This window comes from Sarcophilus harrisii, chromosome 4 (assembly GCF_902635505.1).
Source record: "Sarcophilus harrisii chromosome 4, mSarHar1.11, whole genome shotgun sequence".
In the NCBI taxonomy this organism is placed as follows: Eukaryota; Metazoa; Chordata; class Mammalia; order Dasyuromorphia; family Dasyuridae; genus Sarcophilus; species Sarcophilus harrisii.
Window position 1 is genome coordinate 464,595,994 of NC_045429.1, and position 22,830 is coordinate 464,618,823.

Genomic DNA, 22,830 nt, shown 5'->3' on the forward strand with positions numbered 1-22,830 from the left:
TAAAATACTAAACAATGAAAAAATGACTGAAAACACATTAATGAGAGATCATTTTAAAATCAGAAAGCTTGATGTTTGGCAGAATTCACTTGTAAGTTCACTTTTTTCTGTTTAAAAATGTTTTTGCTTGAGTTTTTTCTGAGTGTCTTTTCTATGAGATTGTTATTAAAATCTGTTTCTTATTTTGTTAATTTGAGTATCTTGCATTTTTATAATTACCCATTTAGCTTGTTACAAATTTTGTTGGCCAAGATAGTATCTAATAATTTTGTGATTTACCCTTCAACTATTAATTCTCTATTATTTTTGGTGCTGACAATTTAACTTTTATTCCTTTTTTATTTTTTTTGTCTCAGTTTTTCCTATAAACTGATTATTTGAATGTATTTTTTATTCAATTTTATTTTGATTTTCAAAATTTGTATTTTAGGGTTTAGTTGGAGCTTTTAAAGTGTTGCTTTTCTAATTTCTAGTTGTAGGTAAATTAATCAACATATTCATTCTTTTATTTCTAGATGAAAACATTTAGAGATTTATATATTTCTGTGAGGCCATCCCTAAGGTTTCAGCTTGCCATTTCATTACTGTTATTTTCTTTCACAAAATTATTTCTATGATTTGTCCTTTGTTTTACCAGTTCTTTGGAATTAATATTTCTTACATTTAGATTTCAGTTCTTTATTCAAAGGTCACTTAATAATTATAATTTTTATTACATTGGAGTTAAGAAAAGTTTAATTTTTTTTCCACACTTAAGAGGTTATTATACATTTGTATATGTCAGTTTTTTAAAAGATACTGTGCACCGCTGACAAACTGATATATCTCTTTCTAATCTCATTTTGTAAGTACCAGAGAGCCTGATTCAGGTCTTTGATTTACTTTTTGTTGTCAGTTTTATCTAGGTCTAAAAGAAGCAAATTGAGTCACCCAGCTATTATTGCTTTACTATCTGTTTCTTCTTGTAATTTCACAAACTTTTCCTTCCAGTACATAAATGGTCTGCCATTTGATTCATATACATTAAATACTGACACTATTTCATTAGTAACATTATTTTAAACTGATAGTTTTTTTTTTTGAAAATGCAAACCAGCTGTGTTTCATTTTAAAGGGAAGAAATCCCTGCTGTGCCACCTGTCTGCTGTCGAGATGCCCAAATCAGAGAAGGTCTTCACAACATAGAAGGGATAAAACCTTGAAGGTCTTTTTTTTTTTTTTTTTTTTTTTTTCCTCAAATAGTCTAGATAGATCTCAGTGGTAGTGGTGGGGGTGGGGGGGATTTGGGGATGATATCATAAGATTACTATTGACAGCTAGATCATGCAATTTATAGAGTCAGAAGACCTGAGTTCAAATCCTATCTCTGACTTCATTAAATGGGTATCATAGAACCCCAAATTATTGGGAGAATCAAGGGAGATATTTATAAAGTGAGGGGTTGCGGAAATGAGGGCTCTAATCCAAGGAGAGAAACCAGATTCTGTGGGGATAAAACCCCTTAGTCCCTTCTTTCTTTCACACAGAAGTTATGGAGGTGTTGACATGATATTGAAGGAGGGCCAAATTCCACAACATGCACCATATCAAAGCAAACTAGGTTTGAAGCTGAGGCCAGGGCTCCCCTGCCTCCCCAGAGCCTAGTCTCCCTCCTGCTCCTGTGAAGTGTCTGGGGAAGGCTTTACAGCCATTAGCCAGGGAATTCAATATGGAAGTGAAGCTATGAGCTGGACTTTGGACTCAGTCCCAGCAGTGGCTGAGGGGAACCAAGGAAGCCTCAGTTCTCCATTGGGTTTTTGAGGTTCTTCAGACTGAGAGGGCAGATCTCAACATCTCTGCCCTACTGGGGTTCCCTTTTTTTCTTTTTCCTTTTTTTCTACAGGTTTCCATGATCAAACATTTTCCTACAATTCCAAGGAATCCCATCCTGCTCCTTCTCCTAGTCACCCACCTCCAGAACTGAGCCAAGAGCAGGCCAGGCGGGATCAATTGTAGGGGGCTTGGGAGTGATCACTATTCTCTGGTCCAAGAGCACCAGGAGCCTGACTAAGTGAGGGCTCCCTGGTGATCACTTTTAACCATATTCATTTTTACTGTTGTCTTCTTGTCTTAGGAAACAGATGCTATTCTGGGTTTTTTTGTTTGTTTTGTTTTGTTTTTGGGCAATTTGCAGCTCCTAATTCTATCTTTTTGTGAATCTTCATGTTTGAAGTATTGGTATAACTTTGAATTGACCATAGTAGTTTGCTAGTCTGATGTCAAAAGCCTGAGGGAGGAACTATTGCCTCTTCTTGAGTTATTTGTACACATTACAACAATGGCCCAAACCATAGTCTCTTGAGCTAGTCTGTATTGGGTAGGCCTCAAATACTGGTCCTACCACAGCACATGTCTCCAATGGATGTTAACTTGCCCACAAAAATGTATATAGTTGGAGACATTAACTGATTGATTGTGGTGTTCTCTTTTGTATAATATATAATGGTTCTCTCTGGGAGCAGGTTTCTTGGGGAGGTTTTCTGGAGGCAGCCTTAGTTTCAGTTAAAAGTAATAATCACTTCAAATGCAGACAGCTGATAAAATCCAAATGTTTATTTTCTCCTTCCAAGTCTTTCTTTCCTTGGGCCCGGTTAGCTTTCTTAGAGGCCTATCTCTCTGCTTGGTTCCAAAAGCTCCTGCAGCTTGTCCTTTGCTTCTGCTTTCTTCAGCCTCCAGCCAGCACCAAGGTGGAAGATGGAATGAATCTGACTCCGCCTTCGAGAGTGGGCTTGTGGGCTTCTGTATCTCCCAGAGGGCTCCTTGGCCCTGAGGGTTTCTTGCTTATATGCTGTTCACTGAGTACACACCAATTATTATATCACTGGGAAACCATTATTTGTTGTAGGATTAAATCAATTTTAAACTAGATTTGAACATTCCTCAATTCCACTTAGTTCTGCTTGTAGGATCAGATCCTACATCTACATAACATCTGCTTGTAGGATCAGATCAATCAAACTGAACCATGCTAAATTAGATAATTATTGTCTATCAATTCTAATGACTTAACAGTTTGTAAGGATTCCAACATCTCCCACTTTCTTTTGATTTTAGAAAATAGGTGGTCATGACCTCCCTGACTTCTCAAGGAGGTGAGAACCCCAAAAAGAAGGTGATCATATCTTCCCTGACTGCTCAAAAAAGAAGTGAAAACACCATAAAAATAAGGTGGTCACACCCTCCCTGATATCTCAGGAAGGGAGATGAAAACACCAAAGGAAATGAGAAATCAAATCAGATTAGCGGGTTTCTGAAGGGGCTCATTTGAAACAGATATACATAAATCCATCAATATGGGAGGTATTACACATAATTACATAAAATACATAATCACATACCAATATAATACAGGCTAGTAGTAATATAACAAATAACATGAATCAACATGAGAAGTTATACATGTCCATAAATCCTAGAAATAGTCCAAAAGGAATCCATTGTCCATTAGTTCATGTGCCAGGAATCCAATAGTTCCTGCAAGCTTTGAAATTCTGCAGTGGTCTCATCAACAATTTTTCATCTCAAGGAATCAAATGATTCCTGCTAGTTTTTGTTCATCTTGTGTTAGGGAATCCAATGATTCCTGAAGATTTTAAAGTTCTTTTAACAGTCTCATTGTCAGCCATGCTCTTTCAGTGTCAGATGTTTCTTAAATCTCCTTTCTTTTGAAGTTTTCCTGCTTTTCTGTTTCTCTCTGATGGACAAGGTGAATATAGCTTGTTGGCACCCATCTGATTCCTTCTCCACCTGTAGAGATACAAGCAAATCCTCTTCCCCAAGCAGTTAACCTATCTTGTCCCTTCCATTCACCATTTTTTGGATCTCTCCACATCACCTGGTGATTATCTAAAGATAATGTAGCTTCTTGCACTGGACACTGTCCTGGTGAATTATAAAATCTGTCTGCTGAAGTCAGTGCATCTTTATCAAAAATTTAAAAATTAATGGTATAGAGAAGTAAATTTAAAAGTTCTCTGGGGTTACCCATGGCTCCTCCTTTCTTTTGTTTTTGGAGGAGTGTCTTAATGTCTCTGTTTCTTCTACGATTGCCTGACCTTGAGGATTAAAGGGTATGCCAGTGGTGTGTAAAATCTTATACTGTGCACAAAAGTGTTCAAAATGTCTAGAAGCATTTGCAGGCCCATTATCTGTTTTTATTTCTTGTGGCACACCCATAATTGCAAATGCCTGGATGAGGAATTCAGTGACCACTTGGGCTGTTTCTTTTGCTGTTGGTATTGCAAAAGTGAAGCCTGAAAAGGTGTCTACTATAACGTAGATAAAAGACAGATGACCAAAAGATTTATAATGGGTCACATCCATTTGCCAGATTTCATTGGGTCTCAAAACACAAGGGTTCTTCCCTGGAGGGAGCGTAGGAGGGTGGAAAGGAAGGCAAGCTGTACAGACTTTTACTATGCTCCTAGCTTCCTCTTTTGTTATCCCAAAGTGTAAATGTAAAGCTCAAGCAGCCTGATGTTATTTAGAATGGGATTCCTGGGCCTCCTCAAATAAAGGAATAACATAGTTAAAAGGCTATCTGCCTTTGAATTTCCATCAAAAATAGGACCTGGAAGTCCACTGTGTGAGTGGACATGCAAGATATAAATCTTACCTGGATGCTTTCTCACTTGCTCTTGAAGTTCCTTAAAGAGCTGATATATATTAGAAGCTGCAAATTTTATTTGGGCTGTGGCAATTCTTTGTACCACACCTCCTGAATAGGCTGAATCAGATATTATATTTATATCGCCTGGGTAATAAGTGAGAGCTAGTATGATTGCATATAATTCGTTCTGCTGAGTGGACTGAAAAGGAGTTCTGACTACTCTCTTTTTGGTTAAATCCTGAGAATATACAGTACAAATATTTTGTTTGGATGCATCTGTAAAGATAGTTGGTCCTTTAAGAGGAACCTTAGAAACCTTTTCTTCAAAATTCCATTGCTGTTGGAATCTTTACAAACTGTTAAACCATTAGAGTTGATAGAGGCAATAATTATCTAATTTAACATGGTTCAATATGATTTGATCTTAGAAGGAGATATTTTGGGCCAGAACTTGAAACAAGGTACTAAGTACAACTGATAGCTTGGGTTCACACCTTTAGAGAGCTCATAAAGATTTAAGTACTCATTAGAGTTCACATGTTTGGGAGATTTCAGGGATTAGAAAGAGATATCTGAATTCACACCTCCCTTGAAGCTCTTGGGGCCAGAGAGCACGCTGGGAGATATCCCACAATCCCACTCTCAGAGAAGAAGCATAAATACAGTTTCAGTGACCCACTCGAAAGAATTACTCTAGTACATTGACTGGGGTCGGAGAGGAGCACTCTGGGAGGAAGCCCACAAGCCCTATCTTTGAGGCAAGAGATTCATTGCATCTTCCAACTTGGTGCTGGCTGGAGGCTGAAGAAAGCAGAGGCAGAAGCCAAGGACAAAGCTGCAATAGCTCTTGGAACCAAGCAGAGAGATAGGCCTGAGCCTACTGGGCTATATTGAAGGACACGATAAAAGAAACCTGCTTTCTCCCAGAGAGCTCCAGTCTGACCCCAGTCAATGTTCCGGAGAAATTCTCCCAACCTCTAAGAGCCTCCTGTATATATGATTTCCCAAAGGTTAACTCCTCCTTCTGGAGGCAGGGATTATGGGTTATCTCCCAGAGTGCTTTCTGGACCTAAGAACTTCAAGGGAGGTGTGAACACAAGCATTATTGTCTATCAGTTGTACTTAGTACCTTGTTTCAAGTTCTGGCCCAAAAGATCTTCCAAGATTAAATAAATTATTGCACCATGCCAAATAAGATAATTATTGTCTCTATCAACTCTAATGGCTTAACAGCTTGTAAAGATTCCAACACATTGCCAATTATGTAATAGTCTGGTTATCTTTAATGGAGACCCATGTACAAAATTTGGAGCCGTGGCCAATAAAATTTGCTACTCTGGGATGGTCTCGCAGCATACATTAATTTGTACGTTAGTATAAAATGTGTATATTTTGTCAGGTCTTATCCCAGATAATTGCACTGCTCGCTTAATAGCCTTTAATAAAATTCTAGCCACAAGCACTGGGTAAGGCTTTGTTCTGGTTGTGCTGAACCCTGGGAGGTTCACCCACTGTATCACACTGTCTCCTTGATGAAGGACTGCTGTGGTGCCTCTTTTGTAGCAAAAACTGATATTTTCAAGGGTTTTTGAGTTACTCTTTCAACCACATTGGATAAAGCCAGTTCAACTTCTCTCAAAGCCTCTTGCACTTCTTTTGTAAGCTGGCGTGGTGAATTTAAAGCAGTGTCTCCCTTTAGAGGTTGCAATTGATTGGTAGTTAAGCCTAGCACTGGACGCATCCATTGGATATCTCCTATCAATTTTTGGAAATCATTTAGGGTATTTAGGGTTGGGGTTAGGGTTAGGGTTAGGGTTTAGTCCCTCCCAGGCGGCAGCCAGGCTAGAGCCCTGGGGGCTCACTCACTAAAGAGCCCACGGCACTTCAGTGTGGAGGATTCTGGGAGCTGCTCCTGACACCAAGCCTCAAAGTTCTGCCTTTTGGCACCGAAGAGAACCCAAAGGACCCTCTCCCCATGATGGCCTGACCAATCCTGGTAAGAGTTACTGTGGCCTCCACACATGGCATGAGTCCCAAGGCCTTTCCCTTCCTGGGCCCGTCCACTGGACACTTGCCAGCTGCTCTACCCTTTGCTGGGCCAGGGACTGATCCCCTCCCCAGGAAGACCAAACCCCCCCCCCCCCCCCCCCCCCCAATCCTCCTAGCACATCCAATCAAGGCAGGGAAAGGAAGCTCTTCCAGATCTTATTCCATGCTGTGGGGACCAGTCAGGCTCATCATCTCTCAGCATCCTACGGGTCATCCCTGAAGTAGCAGTCTGAGTGACCCCCAACTAGTGGGACTCCCTCTCCCTGCCCCAAGAACATGAGGGCGCCAGCAGAAGCAAAAAGCTGCCCAGGAAGCTAGCTCTTCTTTGAGGTTTCCTGCACATTTTATGAACAAAGTGGCTAACAGACAGTTACAGCTTCATGCAAATCCTTGCTCTTGCTGCTTGTGCATTTGGATGTCTGGTTCTGGATTCAAATTTTCTATTCAATTCACAATAGGCATCTTTTGATGAAAAGTATTGCCTGCATAATCCACTCACTAGGTCTAGCAATAGCCAAACAACTGCTTTTAACAAGAAGTATAGAGAGGACATTTTGGGGAATTTAGAACTCCAGAATCTGATGGTCATTTGGTTTGGCCACTCTTAGTTATCTGTCAGACTCCATTCAGCTTTATAAAGATCTTTATAAAGATCTCTGAAAACTTGAGGATCATAAAGGTTCATCGGGGTAAGATTATTGGATGGCCCACTCTATTCCATTCAGGATTGTATTCTATTCTGTGCTCCAATAAAAAAAAAGGGGGGGGGAGGGAATTTATAGGTATTTCTGTAAATTTGAATTCAATAAATGTTAGGGCTTTCCTTTGCAACTATCAAGAAACAAATGTGAATAGTTCATTTTGGAGTGTCTACATTAGGGGAATTTCCTCTATCCATGACATTTCCTCAAACTTGATAGCAGTCTAGATTCTGGATTGTTTAAGAGTTGGGCTATCATACAAACTGTAGCTTCTGCTATCATGTCCCTGGAAAGCTCAATAAACATTAAGTTACCAATTTAGTGTTATATATCAAAACCTTCATAGAGTGAGGCCTTGCTCCAATTTTTGGAATACCTGGCTATGGCAGTGTATGTAAATAAAAAGTTTAAATAAAACTGGGCAGATGAAAAAGGTCTAACAAACTATTTTCCAGGTGAAAGGAAACTGTTCCGATTGCTCTCAGCTCTAGGAAAAGGGAAAAAGAAATTAGTGAAGTAAATAAATGCCTAACACTCACCTACTCCATGACACTAATTAGATCAGAGATGGCCTTAACCGTTGGCATGGCAATTTCATTTTGTTCCTTTTACTTCATTATAAAATTCCAGCTGCTATCTGCATTTCTTATTAGTAAGAATATAAGGGAAGCATGTATATTAAAATGCACTGATTTTCTCTATCTTCATCCCCAGGGAAGAAATGGGACTCCATATCATTTGGTGTTAACTACTCAGAATGTCTAAGTAGTAATTCTAGATGGATGGTAGAACTATTTATACAACTTTCGAACTCCACTTAGTTGAGAGTAGCTGACCCTATAAACAATTGAAAAGAACACAGAACTTATTCTAGGATGTATAGACAGAGAGGGACTAAGTCAAACTGCCTCCTAGTAATAACTTTAATTTATACTTTTTATAATCATTAGAATAGCTACCAAATATACCATCTACCTGAAATCCTCTTTTGTAACAAAGAAAACAAATAAAATCAAACAGTCAAAGCAACCACATCTGATAATATATACCGCAGTTTATGCTCCCTAGTCCCCCACTTCTCTAGTGAAAAGCTGGAGATCCATTTCTTCCTTTTTTTTTCAGGGAATGAAGCAGGACATTATAATCAATCTGAAGCATTTTAGAAATTATTTAATTTTAATTGTCATAATCATTCTGCTTCTTGTTCTTCTGATTCTCCTTTTTTCCGCATCATTTCACACAATCTTTCCATAGCTCTTTGAATTTATCATACTTATCATTTTTTGATGCACAACAATATTCCAGCTCAAGCACATAACCTAAGCTTGTGCAACCTTTTGCTACCCATTGCATTCACAAAAGTGCCATAAATCTATAAGATATAAGTGTGAGTGCTGGGTCTGGAGTCAGGAAGACCAGAGTTCAAATCTGGACTCAGATACATATTAATTGTAGACCCTGGGCAAGTTACATAACCCTGTTTGCCTCAATTTTCTCATCAGTAAAATGAGCTGGAAATAAAAAGATACTCCAGTATCTTTGCCAAGAAAACTCCATTTGGGGCGATGAAGTGTCACAGATGACTAAAACGATAGAACAAGAACATGGACTTTTATTTTCCTAGTCATCTTGATACAAGCCTAGCATTTGGAAAGCAGAGTCCAAAGCTTTGAACAGCCAAGACATTTTTGGTATTTTGAGGAGTATTCTATGAAATTTGTAAATTAAAATGTTAAGTATTTTTTCATTGTATTAGTCAGAAAAAACCCATTAATAGTGAATTTCATACAATTTAGCACTTTAATTCACTACTTGGGGTTTTTGTAGTTGTCCACAATCAGGTCCTACAAAATCTTAGCTTAATTTCCAAATATGGGATGACATCTGTTACTCTGATGTCGAGTAAGTGATCCTCTCAGGCTAAAGGCCTTCCCACATTCATTACACTCATAAGGTTTCTCTCCAGTATGAATTGTCTGATGTCTAGTAAGGTGTTCTCTCCGGCTGAAGGCCTTTCCACATTCATTACATTTATGAGGCTTCTCTCCAGTATGAATCCTATGATGCTGAGTAAGGTGTTCTTTTAGACGAAACACTTTCCCACAGTCATTACATTCATAAGGTTTTTCTCCAGTGTGAATTCTCTCATGTCCCGTGAGGTGTCCTCTCTGGCTGAAGAACTTCCCACATTCATTACATTTGTAAGGTGTCTCTCCAGTATGAATACTAAGATGGAGAGTGAGCAGTTCTCTTGCATGGAAGGCCTTTCCACATACATTACATTCATAAGGTTTCTCTCCAGTGTGAATTCTCTGATGTACAATAAGGTGTCCTCTCTGGCTAAAAGCCTTCCCACATTCATTACATTTATGAGGTTTCTCTCCAGTATGAACACTCCAGTGGAGAGTAAGGAGTTCTTTTAAGTGAAAAGCCTTCCCACACTGATTGCATTCATAAGGTTTCTCTCCAGTATGAATCCTCTGATGACGAGTAAGGTGTTCACTTAGGCGGAAGGCCTTTCCACAGTCACTGCACTCATAAGGTTTTTCTCCAGTATGAATCCTGTGATGTCGAGTGAGGTGTTCTTTCAGACGAAAGAGCTTCCCACAATCATTACATTTGTAATGCTTTTCTCCAGTATGAATTCTCTGATGTAGATTAAGATGTCCTCTCTGACTGAAGGCTTTTCCACATTCATCACATTTATGAGGTTTCTCTCCTGTATGAATACTCTGATGGAGAGTAAGGAGTTCCCTCAGGTGGAATGCCTTCCCACATTTATTGCATTCATAAGGTTTCTCTCCAGTATGGATCCTCTGATGTTGAGTAAGGTGTTCCCTCAGGTGGAAAGGCTTTCCACAGTCATTACGCTCAAAAGGTTTCTTTCCAGTATGAATTTTCTGGTGCTGAGTAAGCTGTCTTTTCCGATGGAAGGCTTTCCCACATTGATTACATTCATGAAGCTTCTCTCCAGTATAAATTTGCTGATGACAAGAAAGCTGTGAACTTTGAAGGAAGGACTTCAAGCAATGGTTAGGTTTTTTCTCAGTGTTTATTTTCTGATGGGAAGCAAGGGATGAACCATGGTTGAAAAGCTCCCCATATTTACTATATTCAGGTGTCTCTCCAGTGTGAATTCTCTGATGTTCAATTAGTTGGACATTTTGGATGGCAGCTTTCTCAAATTTAATATAATTAGGAGCATTCTTTTCAATATTGATATTCTGATGGGAATTAATATGTGAGCTGAAATCAATAGATTTCCCACATTCATTAGAAGCACCATGGTTCTTTCTAGGATGAAATCTATGATATGCAATAAAATCTGACTGAGAAATGAAGGATTCCTCACATTCATCATATCTAGAATCTATCTCCTTAGATAAAGTTTTATGGCACTTTCTTGGTTTTGAAGACAAAAAGAGCTCTTTTCCTATGAATACTTTCTGTTGAGTTAGAAACTTTGGTTCCACGCTGACACTTCGGTCATATTTTGTATCTTCATAGTTTTTTATATCACTATAAGTTTTCCTTTGAGCGATTTTTACTTGCTTAATTTTCTCCTCAATGCTCTGTAGCCTCCCTAATCCTCCATCACATGTCCAGGCTTCTTTCAAACTGGAGCTAGAGAAATCCTCCCTTGTGAGCCTATTTTGAGACAAATTCTGCATAGATATGTTCAGTCTAGGAGCTGACTCATTGATTTCATGCCTAGTCTCCCAATCTGGAAAAAAAAAAAGTAGTAAACAAAGAATATAGAAATATTCTCTATATCCACCTGCTGTACTTTTTAAGTCCTATTTTGGGCTTCCCACTAATAGTACTTATGTGTATTATGGGGATGTGAATGAGTTTGTGAGAGACATACACACATCTTTCTTACTAATAATCAAAAGTTTTTGAAAGAAGGAAAGACATTTATTAGTTTTTAACAGAAAGCCAAAGCCTGGAGAGATGTTTTGAGTTTCCATTGTCACAAGTTTAACTAGCAGAAGAAACAGAATAGAGCAAAGCTCAAAGTACTTGGAAAAATTAGGCAGTAGCTAGATGACCATCAGTCAGGAGATACCCAGAGAAACCTCCTATAATAAGAGGCCAAAAGGATAGATCCTCAGTTTCACTGACAATCTTGGATATGGATTCTTTCTGTTTAGGATGAGGAAAGTAAGAATAGGTCTAGTTAATCCAGTTTCTTTTCCATGTATTAGGAAATGTAATAGGGAACTCAGTATAGGACTTGGGATAATTGCAGGCTATTGGTAGGTTTTACTTCCTAAATGGAGTTATGAGCATAGCTTAATAATCAGTGAGATGATTCTTGCTCTTTCAATTGCTATAACCTTGTTTCTCCAATTGTCTTGAATTTAAGAACTTTGTATATATTTTATATTTATTCTGTACTTATTTATTGTGCAAATATTGATGCAAAAGTATGTCAGATCCTGGAAAGGATGATGTCAGTTTTAGAGTTCAGAGTGTCTCTCCAGCACTGAGCCCAGAGCCTGGGCACATAGCAAGCATTTAATAAGTTACTGCCCGATTGATTAGCTCCATTATTTTTCAGTGTTGCTATACAATTCCTGCTTCTTTTTTTTTTAAATAAATTTCCTTTTTTTATATATAAAATTTTTTTTGTTTTTTTTTATATAAATTTCCTTAGAGTTGTGTTTGGTTCCATGAAGAAACTCCTGGGTATTTTCACTGGTATAGCTGTCTGTGTATTTGTACAGCAACTATGTTGTTGTTTGCCCTTCACTTTGAAGAGATCATCAGGAGCTGATGTCGTGACTTGCAGGTGAGTTGGATTTAAGTGAAGCAGAATTGCACAGTCACCATCATCACTCTTTCAGTCATTAAAGCCCCTTGGAAGGACAAATGTCAGAATGACAGAAATGGCCCAGGATGGCTGGCATGACCTTGCCATCTCTGATGTCTGATTAAGCTCTAGTGCTCCAAAGGGCCAACTTTAGTGTTCATAGCTCTTGCTAAAAACTATTCACACCCACACATTCCATGAGGGGAAGTCTTCCTACGCTTGGGGTAGACACTGCCCTAATGCATCAATAGGTTTCTTCAATCTGATTGAACTTGTCTGCCAAGATGATTTACGAAGGTGTAGCTGCTGGGCGTGCTACAGCTGCCTGGGGACACAGGAGAAAGTTAGGGACCAAGCAGAAAGCAAAAGTGGATGTGTAAATCAATCTTAGAAGCATTATTTTTACTCTCGTGATACACCCATGAAGATTGAATTCGCTCTCGTTATTTAATTTGCACATGGCTTCATTTATCACTTAGAGCATATTGTAGCTCTCTTTGGATAAGTCTGATGGGCTCTGACCTAAATCAATTCCCACTTATGGGTGGCTTTGCTTATTATCTCAAGTGGGGTTCTCTTTGTGGGGATCTCCTCTTGATCCTCATGATGAATAAGTTACAGAGATGATTATAACTTTGTATCTGTTCCTCGATGCTCTTATCTAGGGTCTCTGATAAATGTTCAAGTTGAAAGTGGCTCTCTTGACGATACTGGGTCATCTCCATGATGTTGGACCCATCTCTAGCCACTGATATCAAGCATCATATGCCTCTTTCCTATCCTATGGAAGCATTCGGAAATGTCAACTTGCCACGAAGTACTCTGGCTCCATCCCATTAGGGCAGGAAATGTGCTACTATTGCTGTTACCCTTCAACTGGTAGCTGTATTTTTTCCTGACTAACCCCAAGGCTTAATATATTATATTTCTATGAAATTTTTTATTTATGTGATTTCATTTTATTTCGTTATGGCATGAATATGTGAGATATTTGTTATGATTCCTTCAAAGTCCATACACATACAAAAAGAGAGAAATTAAAACAGGAGCAGGACTGCTGAGACTATTACATCACAGAAAGATAAGAAAGAAATAGGACACATCCTGGGTCTGAGGCAGGACCACTGGGCTTGGGGTCAGTGGCCATGCCAGAAGTTGCAGTGCTAGTTTCCCTCTGGTTACCTGGATGATCTTAGTCAAGTCACCCCTTGACTCCCTGAGCCTCCACTGCATCACCTTTAACATGAGGGGGTCAGAACAGGAGGCCCCTGAGCCAGACCTACATCTGGGATCCCAAGAGCCTTTTCTGACATTGGGACTTATCACGAGACTGACTTGCTGAGGTGGCAGGGAATAACCCTCCTGGGGCTAACACACAGTGGGTGCTTTTCTCCCTAGGTCTGGGCAGCTCTGGGCAGAGGCTCCTGTACAACTCTGTGGAAGGACTGCACTGACTGACCACTGGGGACACTGTTGTCAAGGCCTCCCCTGCCTGGGGGTCAGGCACTCACTCACCTGGACGGCCGCTGCCCAGGACTCTCCTCTCTGGCGTCCAAGGAGCCTCCCCTTGCTCCAGCTGGTGGATCACCCATGGTTTACACACGGCCAGTCCTGCTCAAAGGGTAAAGGATGGACATAGAAAGGTTCCACTCAAACTTAGCGATCCCAAGTCTCACCCCAGGACACAGGAAATGAAAACCAGATGATGCAGATTCAAGGAAACCTAAAGAGGAGACTTCTAACGTCTCTGGGGACATACAAGGAGACAGCTGGACCCTGTGACTGTTCTGGTCAGAGCTAAGTCAGGGTATCTGCCCTCAGCCTGATGTTTCACTTTGGATCTACCCTGTGTAGGCATGGGGCCAAGAAAGCCCCAGGGGGCAGAGCCTGGCACAAAGCCTCAGTCCAGGGGCTGAAGCCATGAAGAACAGAAGAAAATGCATACAGACCCAAAGAGTAACCCAGACAACCCGAATACCTCCAAACTAAAACCCAGTGGAGCCACAAGGACTCTGGAGGTAGAGAAATGAAGCAGAAGTCAAAGGGCTGCCTTGGGCTGGCCTTAAACTATTTTCTCTCTTGTTCCTCTTGCTTGCTGGGGGGAATCTTGTGGGTGGGGTCTGAGCTGGGACAGGGTCAGCTCTTCCTTACTTGATTTCCTCCTCTCCTGCAAGAGGGTCCCAGCCCCAGCCCCAGAAGACCCTCTGGGATCAGAACAAGTGCCTCTCTGTGCTAGCAATGGTAAAAAAAAAATATTATACATTGTTATAAATTAATGTGAAGGAAGGGGAGACGTCTGGGTGGGAGTGTGATCCACACCCAGCCAGGATCCCTTTCTACACAAAGCTTATCGTGGTTGCCACACTGAGGACCCTCCCCCAGAAATCCCTGGTGGTTCCTTAACTGTAAGAAGCCAACAACAGGCTGTTTCTGAGACACAGACCTGAAGCAGCAAGGCTTGCACGGAGTTAAAATAAAGGACCGGGACAGAAGTCTGTGATACTTCTGCTCAAGCCCAAAAAGCAGAGATCACAATCACAAAGGAATGATTCCCTGGGACCAAAGGGGATGAAGGTCAATCAGTCTCTCTGATTGGGGTTGCCAGCTTGGCTCTAGAAGGAAGCATTAACCCTGATGGCTGCTCCTCCTCCCGCCCAGAGCCCTTCAGGCCCCATGCTGCACTCTTCACCTTACACAGCGTGGTTACATTGTACAGGAAAACACAAGATACACATATTGAGTCCTTGCTTGGAAGGGGAGAACCCGGAGGCAGGAGGAAGCCCAGTTTGTGCTGCCATCAAGAACCTCAGAGCTTGGAAGGGGCCCCAGAGTCAGCGGAAGCAAGCTCAGTGCAAAGGCAAGAGGGTTCAGTTGGAGGACCAAGGCCTGACTTCAAGTCCAGAATTTGAATGCTGACTTTTCTGAAGGAGATGGACAAGATGGCCTCGGAGACCCCTCCCAGGTGGCAGCCAGACTAGAGTGGAAGCCCTTCTGGGCTGGGAGGCTCACTCCCTAAAGAGCCCACAGCACTTCAGGGTGGAGGATTCTGGGAGCTGCTCCTGACACCAAGCCTCAAAGTTTTGCCTTCTGGCACCAAAGAGAACCCGAAGGACCCCCTTTTCCACGATGGCCTGACCAATCCTGGGTAAGAGTTACTGTGGCCTCCCCACATGGCATGAGCCCCAAGGCCTTTCCCTTCCTGGGCCCTTCCATTGGACACTTACCAGCTGCTCCACCCTTTGCTGGGCCATGGACTGATCCTCTCCCGGGGAGGACCTACCACCCTCCCCCCCCCCCCCCCCCCAATCCTCCCAGCACATCCAACCAAGGTAGGGCAGGGAAGCTCCTCCAGGTCTTATTCCATGCTGTGGGGACCAGTCAGGCCCATCATCTCTCAGCATCCTACGGGTCATCCCTGAGGTAGCAGTCTGAGTGACCCCCAACTGATGGGACCCCCTCTCCCTGCCCCAAGAACATGAGGCCACTAGCAGAAGCAAAAAGCAGCCCGGGAAGCTGGCTCTTCTTTGAGGTTTCCTGCACATTTTATGAACAAAGTGGCTGACAGACAGTCACAGCTTCATGCAAATCCTTGCTCTTGCTGCTTGTGCATTTGGATGTCTGGTTCTGGATTCAAACTCCGGAATGGCAACTTATAATGACCATGGGCAAGCTGTCCAGGTGACTCAATGCCCAGGAGGGGGAACCTCCCACTCACCTGGGGAGACCTGGCTGTCAGGAGCATGGGAGCCATTCCAGTGTCCAGAACTCACTCCTCTTGGGCAAGAGCAGAGAGCTGGGGAGGAAAAGGAAACCGTGAGTGGGGCTGGCCCTGCCCTGCCTGAGAACACCCCCAAAGCCTTCTCCCCCATCCTTCAGCGCTGTCTGCCAGATGTTGGGGATATGTGGGTAAAGAAAGCACCGCTGGTCCCCCAGAACCTTATGTTCCCAGGGAGAGGCTCGAAGTCCAGTCTAAGAAACTTGGGTTCACTCCCATCTACAAGTGGAAGAAGACCTCTCTGAGCCTCAGTTTGCTCACCTAGAAAATGGGTAAAATCAGTCCCACCTACCTCGGGGCTGTTTGGGGCATTAGGGGCATAAATCAATTCAATTGATTATTCAATCAAATGACTCAACCCATGCAATGTGCTATGTAAGAGACAGAGAGACAGAGAGAGACAGAGACAGAGACAGAGAGAGACAGACAGACAGAGACAGACAGAGAGAGACAGAGAAACAGAGAGAGACAGAGACAGAGAGAGACAGGCAGAGAGAGACAGAGACAGAGAGAGAGACAGAGAGAGACAGAGAAACAGAGAGAGACAGAGACAGAGAGACACACACAGATAGAGAGAAGGGGCTAGAAGGGAAAGAAGAGGAGGAGGTCACAGTGGAGTCAGAGAGGAAGAGAGGCAGAAGGGGAAAGAGAAGAGGGAAGAAGGGGAGGATGGTGAGGCGTAGTGAAGAAGAGAAGCCGTGAGAGAGGGAGGATGAGGAAGGGAGGAGAAAGAGGGAGGAGGGCAGGGGGCGTCACTGGACACTGACCCGGAACTCCCTTCAGATACACCCGTGGCTCCCACCAGGTTGGAATCAGGACAGTAGGGGGAAGAGGAATTCACCTGGGAGAACCCACCAATCAAAGGGACCTCCCGGCGTTTCCACGACAACCGTTGTATAAGCGCCCACGCCTTCTGGGAAATGCAGTCTTGAGGAGCTGGAGAGCTGTGCTCACGGACGATTCAGTGGCTGCCGCCCTGGAAACCTGCGGTGCCCAGAGGAGGACGAGGGAGCTGGCTGGGTCTCGGGTGGGCCGTTGCCCTGTTCTCCTCGCTGCCTTGCAGTGAGGTCCCAGGCCCGGGCACAGCGTGAGGCGACGGGCGGCCCCTGCATTGTGCCCCAGAAATGTGCTTCCGCCGTTGGGAGCCCGCGCTGGGGGACCTCTCGGAGGTGGCAGCCACAGCCTGTTCCCCGTGGAGACTCCTCCGCTGCCTGGAGCCTGGGAAAGGGCCAAGAGTCCCCCAAACAGGCCGCCCCTTTGCCCCCCCCCCCCCCGCCGTGCTGAGTCCCCCACTTCTGGGTGCATCCCGTCCATTCTCTGAATTCTTTCTCCGGGGCCGATCCCCTTGGCAAATCTCCCGGCCGTCAGGTGCGCGCTCTTCCTTGATCCCCCTTTCCTTTATGCGGCCCTTGGAGGCCTGAGCTCCTGGCTGTGAGCAGGGGAGCCCAGAAACTCTCTCTCAGACTTCGGGGGAAAGCTCGGGAACTTCCTCAGAGAAGCTCTCCCCTGAGAGACCCGCCCCAGGGAATCAAGATAAAGTGCTTCCATTCCCTTCATCCTGGTGGAACTAGTTGGGCGCAGGACCTCTCCTACTTAGCCCGAGCTGGAGGTCCTAGATTTCTATCCAACTCTATTGAGTTGGAGATTGGTCTAGGGACACTCTTTGAAATGAAAAATTTCTATTCAGCTCCGAAAATCTCTGTCTGATCTCAATTCAAACTGTCCCCAGCTTCCAGCCAAAGTTTCAGTTATAAAAAGAGGCAACTTGGGGCTCATTCCTTGCAGGGGATCCAAAAGCGGGAACATGCCGTGCTAAGGAACCTCTCTCTCCCCTTGGCATAGCTGCGATCCTCTGCCCACTGAAAGGACATTCTCTTTTCAGCGTTACTCCCCCTTTATCTCTCTCACCTGTTTCCCTAACAGGACCCTTCCCCTCTTTACCGAGTCTCTGTCGGGATTTCTCTGCTAGATCTTTACTTCTCTGTCGGGACCCTGCCACTAAGAAAGTCAGCCTGCAAAAGATGACTTCTCAGTTCTAATAGTAAACTTCTTTTGCCAGTCTAACTTTTTGGGTTTGTAAATTCATATACCGAGGACCTGCACCGACCAGACGGGGTTCCCGCAACTCCCTGCCCTGCGCTGAACCTCATTAGCTTCAGGACCTGGGGATGCAGGGGTCAAGAAAAATTTATAAAGGAAGAATGCAAAGGAGGTGGGCTGGCTTTCTGCCTCTGCCCTTCTTTAGGAGGAGGGCACAGAAAGGACAGAAGTAAGAAGAGCCTTCCAGTGACTTTCTCTCCTTTTTCTCTCCTTCCTTTTGTGTGGGACAGTAAGGTCACAAGAACAATTAGAGACTCTCAGAGTAAGAAAAAGCAAAAAGGGGTTTGTTAGGGTCTCCCATGTGACAAGGCATTTGTCAGGAAAGCAAGGCAAAGCAAAAACTGCAAAACACTAGATGAAATAATCTCAATGCAGGCTATTTTCTCCCATTGTTTGGGGGGAGTGGGGACTTACATTCTCAAATTGGAAATCTATCCCAGAACCATGAATTGCCTTTAAAAGCAGTACTTGAATGCTAAGTAAGAGGTGGAAGGAAGGGGAGAGGGGGGAGAGAAACACCTGCTGCTTTTTAGCTATAGCTCAAATTGTTATTACAAAGCCTCAGGTCACAATTAGGTGATAGTTTAAGGCTGGATTCCCATGAAAGGGTCTTCCCTCAGTTAATTCCACACAATCCTTCCTCTTTGTTATCCTTTGAAGACCTCAGATACCCTATTGTTGATACATTTCATCAACCATCTTGTTCTCAGTCGCCAATCCCTTTAGACCTGGTTTATCCTTTTTCTCTACTGGGGTCCATCCTTGTTTTACTGGACTTTCCTCTCCAGGTTGCTCAGTCTTTCCTCTGTGGAAATCCCAGTCTTGTTCCCAAAGGCCAAACTTTCTCTATAAACCCACCTGTGGGTCATCCCATGGCCACCACTCTCCTCTGGGTCAGCCCACCATAGCATCCTGCCTTGTGGTGTCTTTTTCCTTCCCTCATATCATGCTGTATCTCTCCTAACTCCACTATGCTTTCCCTCCCCCCACATCTCCCTATAGCTAACTTTTAGGGTGCTACGTCCTTTTCAGGATTTAGCCTGCCAACTAAGGGCCTGTCCCAACTTCATGGGGTCTTCCCTTTCTACTGGGAAGTTGTGAGTTCTACCGAGGAACTTATAAAATCCCTTTCCTTGCTAACTATATGTTCTCTCCAATCTATAACAAATCCAGTGTCTCTGTTTTCTGGTTAGTAATTATTTTCAACCATGGCCTGGTGTTTAATCAGCCTATTCATTATACAAATTATGATTCTCTATCCCCAACTCCTGTCAGAGGCCATCTATCACCCCAACCATTTGGGTCCCCAGTAATTAGAATAGGTAACCTTTCACAAACAAAAATGACTATCAGCAACAATAAAAATACTAAAAGAGACAGATATATCCATCTAGCAACAGATAGATGACTAGGCCAAATACTCACTTACTTATTTAGGATATAATGACCTGTATACTTATTGTGTATCTAATTTATATTTTAATGTATTTAACATCTACTGGTCATCCTGCCATCTAGGGGAGGGGGTGGGGGGTAAGAGGTGAAAAATTGGAACAAGAGGTTTGGCAATTGTTAACGCTGTAAAGTTACCCATGCATATAACCTGTAAATAAAAGGCTATTAAATACAAAAAAAAAATTAAAAATAACAAAATAAAAAAATTTTAAAAAAAGGATATAATGACCACATATTTTCAGATAGGAAACTGCAAGTTCTTGTATCCACTAAATAGTTTAGTGGATTATAGAAAATTGGTATAAGGGGGAAAAGCAGGGACATGATTATAATCAAAAAATGGTCCTTCAGGCCTCAGCCTGAGAGCACATACATGACGGGATAAAGTATTAGCTCAGTTAAACAATTCCACCTTATAGCCCAATTCATTAAGAATTAGGTGTGTTCTTATTCAAAGGAACACCACTGGGAAACTGAGTCAGAAGGATCCCTCCTTAAGCGGAGGCTAAAGTTGTCCTCCCATTTCTTACCCAGATACTAACCTCTACCTGTAACAATTCAGGATCACATTCCACTCAATACCTTGTGGCAGTTTCCTTTCAGATGATGGATTGTTGGCTTGATGATCATTCTGAATTCAAAACCTTAAATAATATCAGCTTCAGTCTCAGATTTTTATTTCAAATAGCAGTACTCATTAATCAAAGCTTCAGATGAATTTAGGTCTCAAGGATCACATATCCTAAATAAGTACTGACTATATCGAAGTAGATGAGTTTTAAATTAACATAAATCATTTTACTTTAAGATGCTCAATAACCAATCTATATCAAAACATGTTCAGGTATTAACCATGTTCTTTTAATTTAATTTAATTTTTTACTTTTCGTATTATAGCTTTTTATTTACAAAACATATGCATGGGTTTCTGTAGTAGAGAAAAACTTTATAAATGTAATCACTGTGGGAAGATCTTTTCCATGAGACAATTGCTTACTCAACATCGGATGATTCATACTAGGGAGAAACCATATAAATATAATCATTGTTGGAAGGCCTTTTGCCAGAGAGGGGGGACTCTTATCCAACATGAGAGAATCTATACTGAATAGAACCTTATAAATGTAATAAATGTGGAAAGACTTTCCTCTGGAGCACATACCTATCCTGATATCAGCGCATTCACATAAAGAATTCTTATGAATGTAATCAATGTGGGAGGGCCTTCTGTCTCCAAGCAGAGCTTTTGCAGCATCAGAGGATTCATAGTGGAGAGAAACTTTATAAATGTAGTGAATGTAAGAAAGCCTTCTCTGTGAAGAAAGAGCTTACCTATCATCACAGGCTCCATCCTGAAGAGAAACTTTATCAATGCAGTCAACGTGGGAAGACTTCTGCTCCAGGAAACAGTTCATCCAATACCAGAGAGTTCACACTGGAGAGAAACCTCACAAATGTCATCAGTGTGGGAAGATCTTTTCCCAGCGCACCCACCTGTCCCAACACCAAGGATTGACACTGGAGAGAAACCTCATGAATGTGATCAATGTGGGAGGGCCTTCCATCTGCAGGCCCAGCTGGTCCAACATCAGCAGATTCACACTGGAGAGAAACCTTATGAATGTGATCAGTGTGGAAGGTCTTCTGCCTTAAAACAACTCTTACCCAACATCAGAGAATTCATACTGGAGAGAAACCTTATATCTGTCTTGGCTGTAGGAAGACCTTTGGCCAGTGTGGGAATCTTATGAAACACAAGAAGATTCATATCTGAGAAAGACCTCAGACATGCAGCCAGGGCATTGTGGGAGAGAACACAGCTTATTCAGCATCAAGATGTTCAACTGGAAGTAAACCTCAGGAGGAGAATCAATGTCAGAAGACCTCAATATTGTGAGGAATCCCTTTCCTTGGTATCAGATAATTATTATTGAAGAGAAATTGTATTATTGTCCAAGTCTTTCCCTTGAAGAAGCAGCTTTCTTGACATGAGAATTTCCATAACAGAAATTTTATTAATACATTTGATGAGATGTGGGAAAAATGGGGGGAGATCCCCTCTGCTCAGAGACATAGGTCCAAATGCAAAAGAATTTGCAAACCCTGAAATCTGTGGCAAAAAGGAAGTTTTATTTGTTCACTAAGAAACTCTCTTAGCAGGGAAATCCCTAACGAGATTTTCAAAAAGTGTATAAACAGAAACCTATTTTATGAGCAAATCTTGACCGGGGCCTGGGGACAGTTTGAGCTGATTATTAGACCAAGATCTCCAATTGAAAGAAATTTTTTGAAGGCTTTTTTTTTTTTTCAGAGTCTCAAGAATTACACTATTTTCCCATATAGGAATACAAACATTTTAATCTTTAAAAAACATAGGTTTTTTCTTCCCTTTTTATCATTATGCTTCTATTCATCTTTTCATCAAAAATAATTGAAAATCCCCTATTTCATTGAATATCCATCTTTTCCATAGATAATACTTAGTTTTGCTAGGAAGTTGATTCTTGGCTGCAGTCCAAGTTCCTTTGCCCTTGGAAATATATTCCAGGCCTTTCAATCCTTTAAAGTGAAAGATGCTGGGTCCTGGGTAATCCTGATTGTGGCTCCTTGACATTTGAATTATTTCTTTCTGGCTACTTGCAGTATTTTCTCCTTAATCTGATAATTCTGGAATTTAGCTACAATATTCCTGAGAATTTTTATTTTTGAGGTTTCTTTCAAGAGGTGATTGATGGATTATATTCTGATCAGTTGATCCCCAGGTATTTTATGCATTTTGTGGTTATTTGCAAAAGAATTTTTCCTATTGTTACTGCTTCATGCATTTTATTATATTGAAATCCTATTAATTTTTGAAAACATAATGTTTTATCTTATACTTTTGCATCCATATATGCTTCTAAAAGGATTTTGGTAGGATTCTTTCTCAACTTTTAAGAATAATTTGGATGGTATGGGTAGTATTCTTTATGTTTGGTAGAATTCTCTTGTGAATCCTTCTAGACTAGAGGTATTAGTAGTATATAGTAAATAAGAGTAGTGGTAGTAATAATAGTTGCTGCTGCTGCTGCAGTTTTGGTAATTTTTTTATATCTACTTCTTTTCCTTTTTTGACACTAGGTTATTTAAGATTTTTATCTGTTTTTCTGAGAGTTTTAGTATATTTTTAAAGGTATTCCTATATTTCTTATGTGTTCTCAGTTCTGTTAGCATATAGCTGAACAATGTGTTCTGATTATTTTTCTCTAAGATGTAATATTCTCTGGGAGCAGGTTTCTTAGGGGGG

General features: G+C 41.8%; 1 protein-coding gene and 1 long non-coding RNA gene across 2 annotated transcripts; both read right to left on the reverse strand.

The window, feature by feature from the left end:
- Positions 1-8,988: 8,988 nt before the first annotated feature.
- Positions 8,989-11,114, reverse strand: LOC105750601 (zinc finger protein 883-like). The gene has a single exon (XM_031968354.1). It carries the CDS (start codon positions 11,067-11,069, stop codon positions 9,258-9,260), a length of 1,812 nt encoding a protein of 603 aa, XP_031824214.1. The 5' UTR covers positions 11,070-11,114; the 3' UTR covers positions 8,989-9,257.
- A 100-nt stretch (positions 11,115-11,214) lies between these two features.
- On the reverse strand, positions 11,215-16,814 carry LOC116423517. Its single transcript, XR_004234127.1, has 4 exons — positions 16,757-16,814; positions 15,930-16,007; positions 13,730-13,825; positions 11,215-11,544 (listed from the first exon to the last, which is right to left on the reverse strand). It is a non-coding gene; the product is annotated as an uncharacterized LOC116423517 (long non-coding RNA).
- Positions 16,815-22,830: the final 6,016 nt, after the last annotated feature.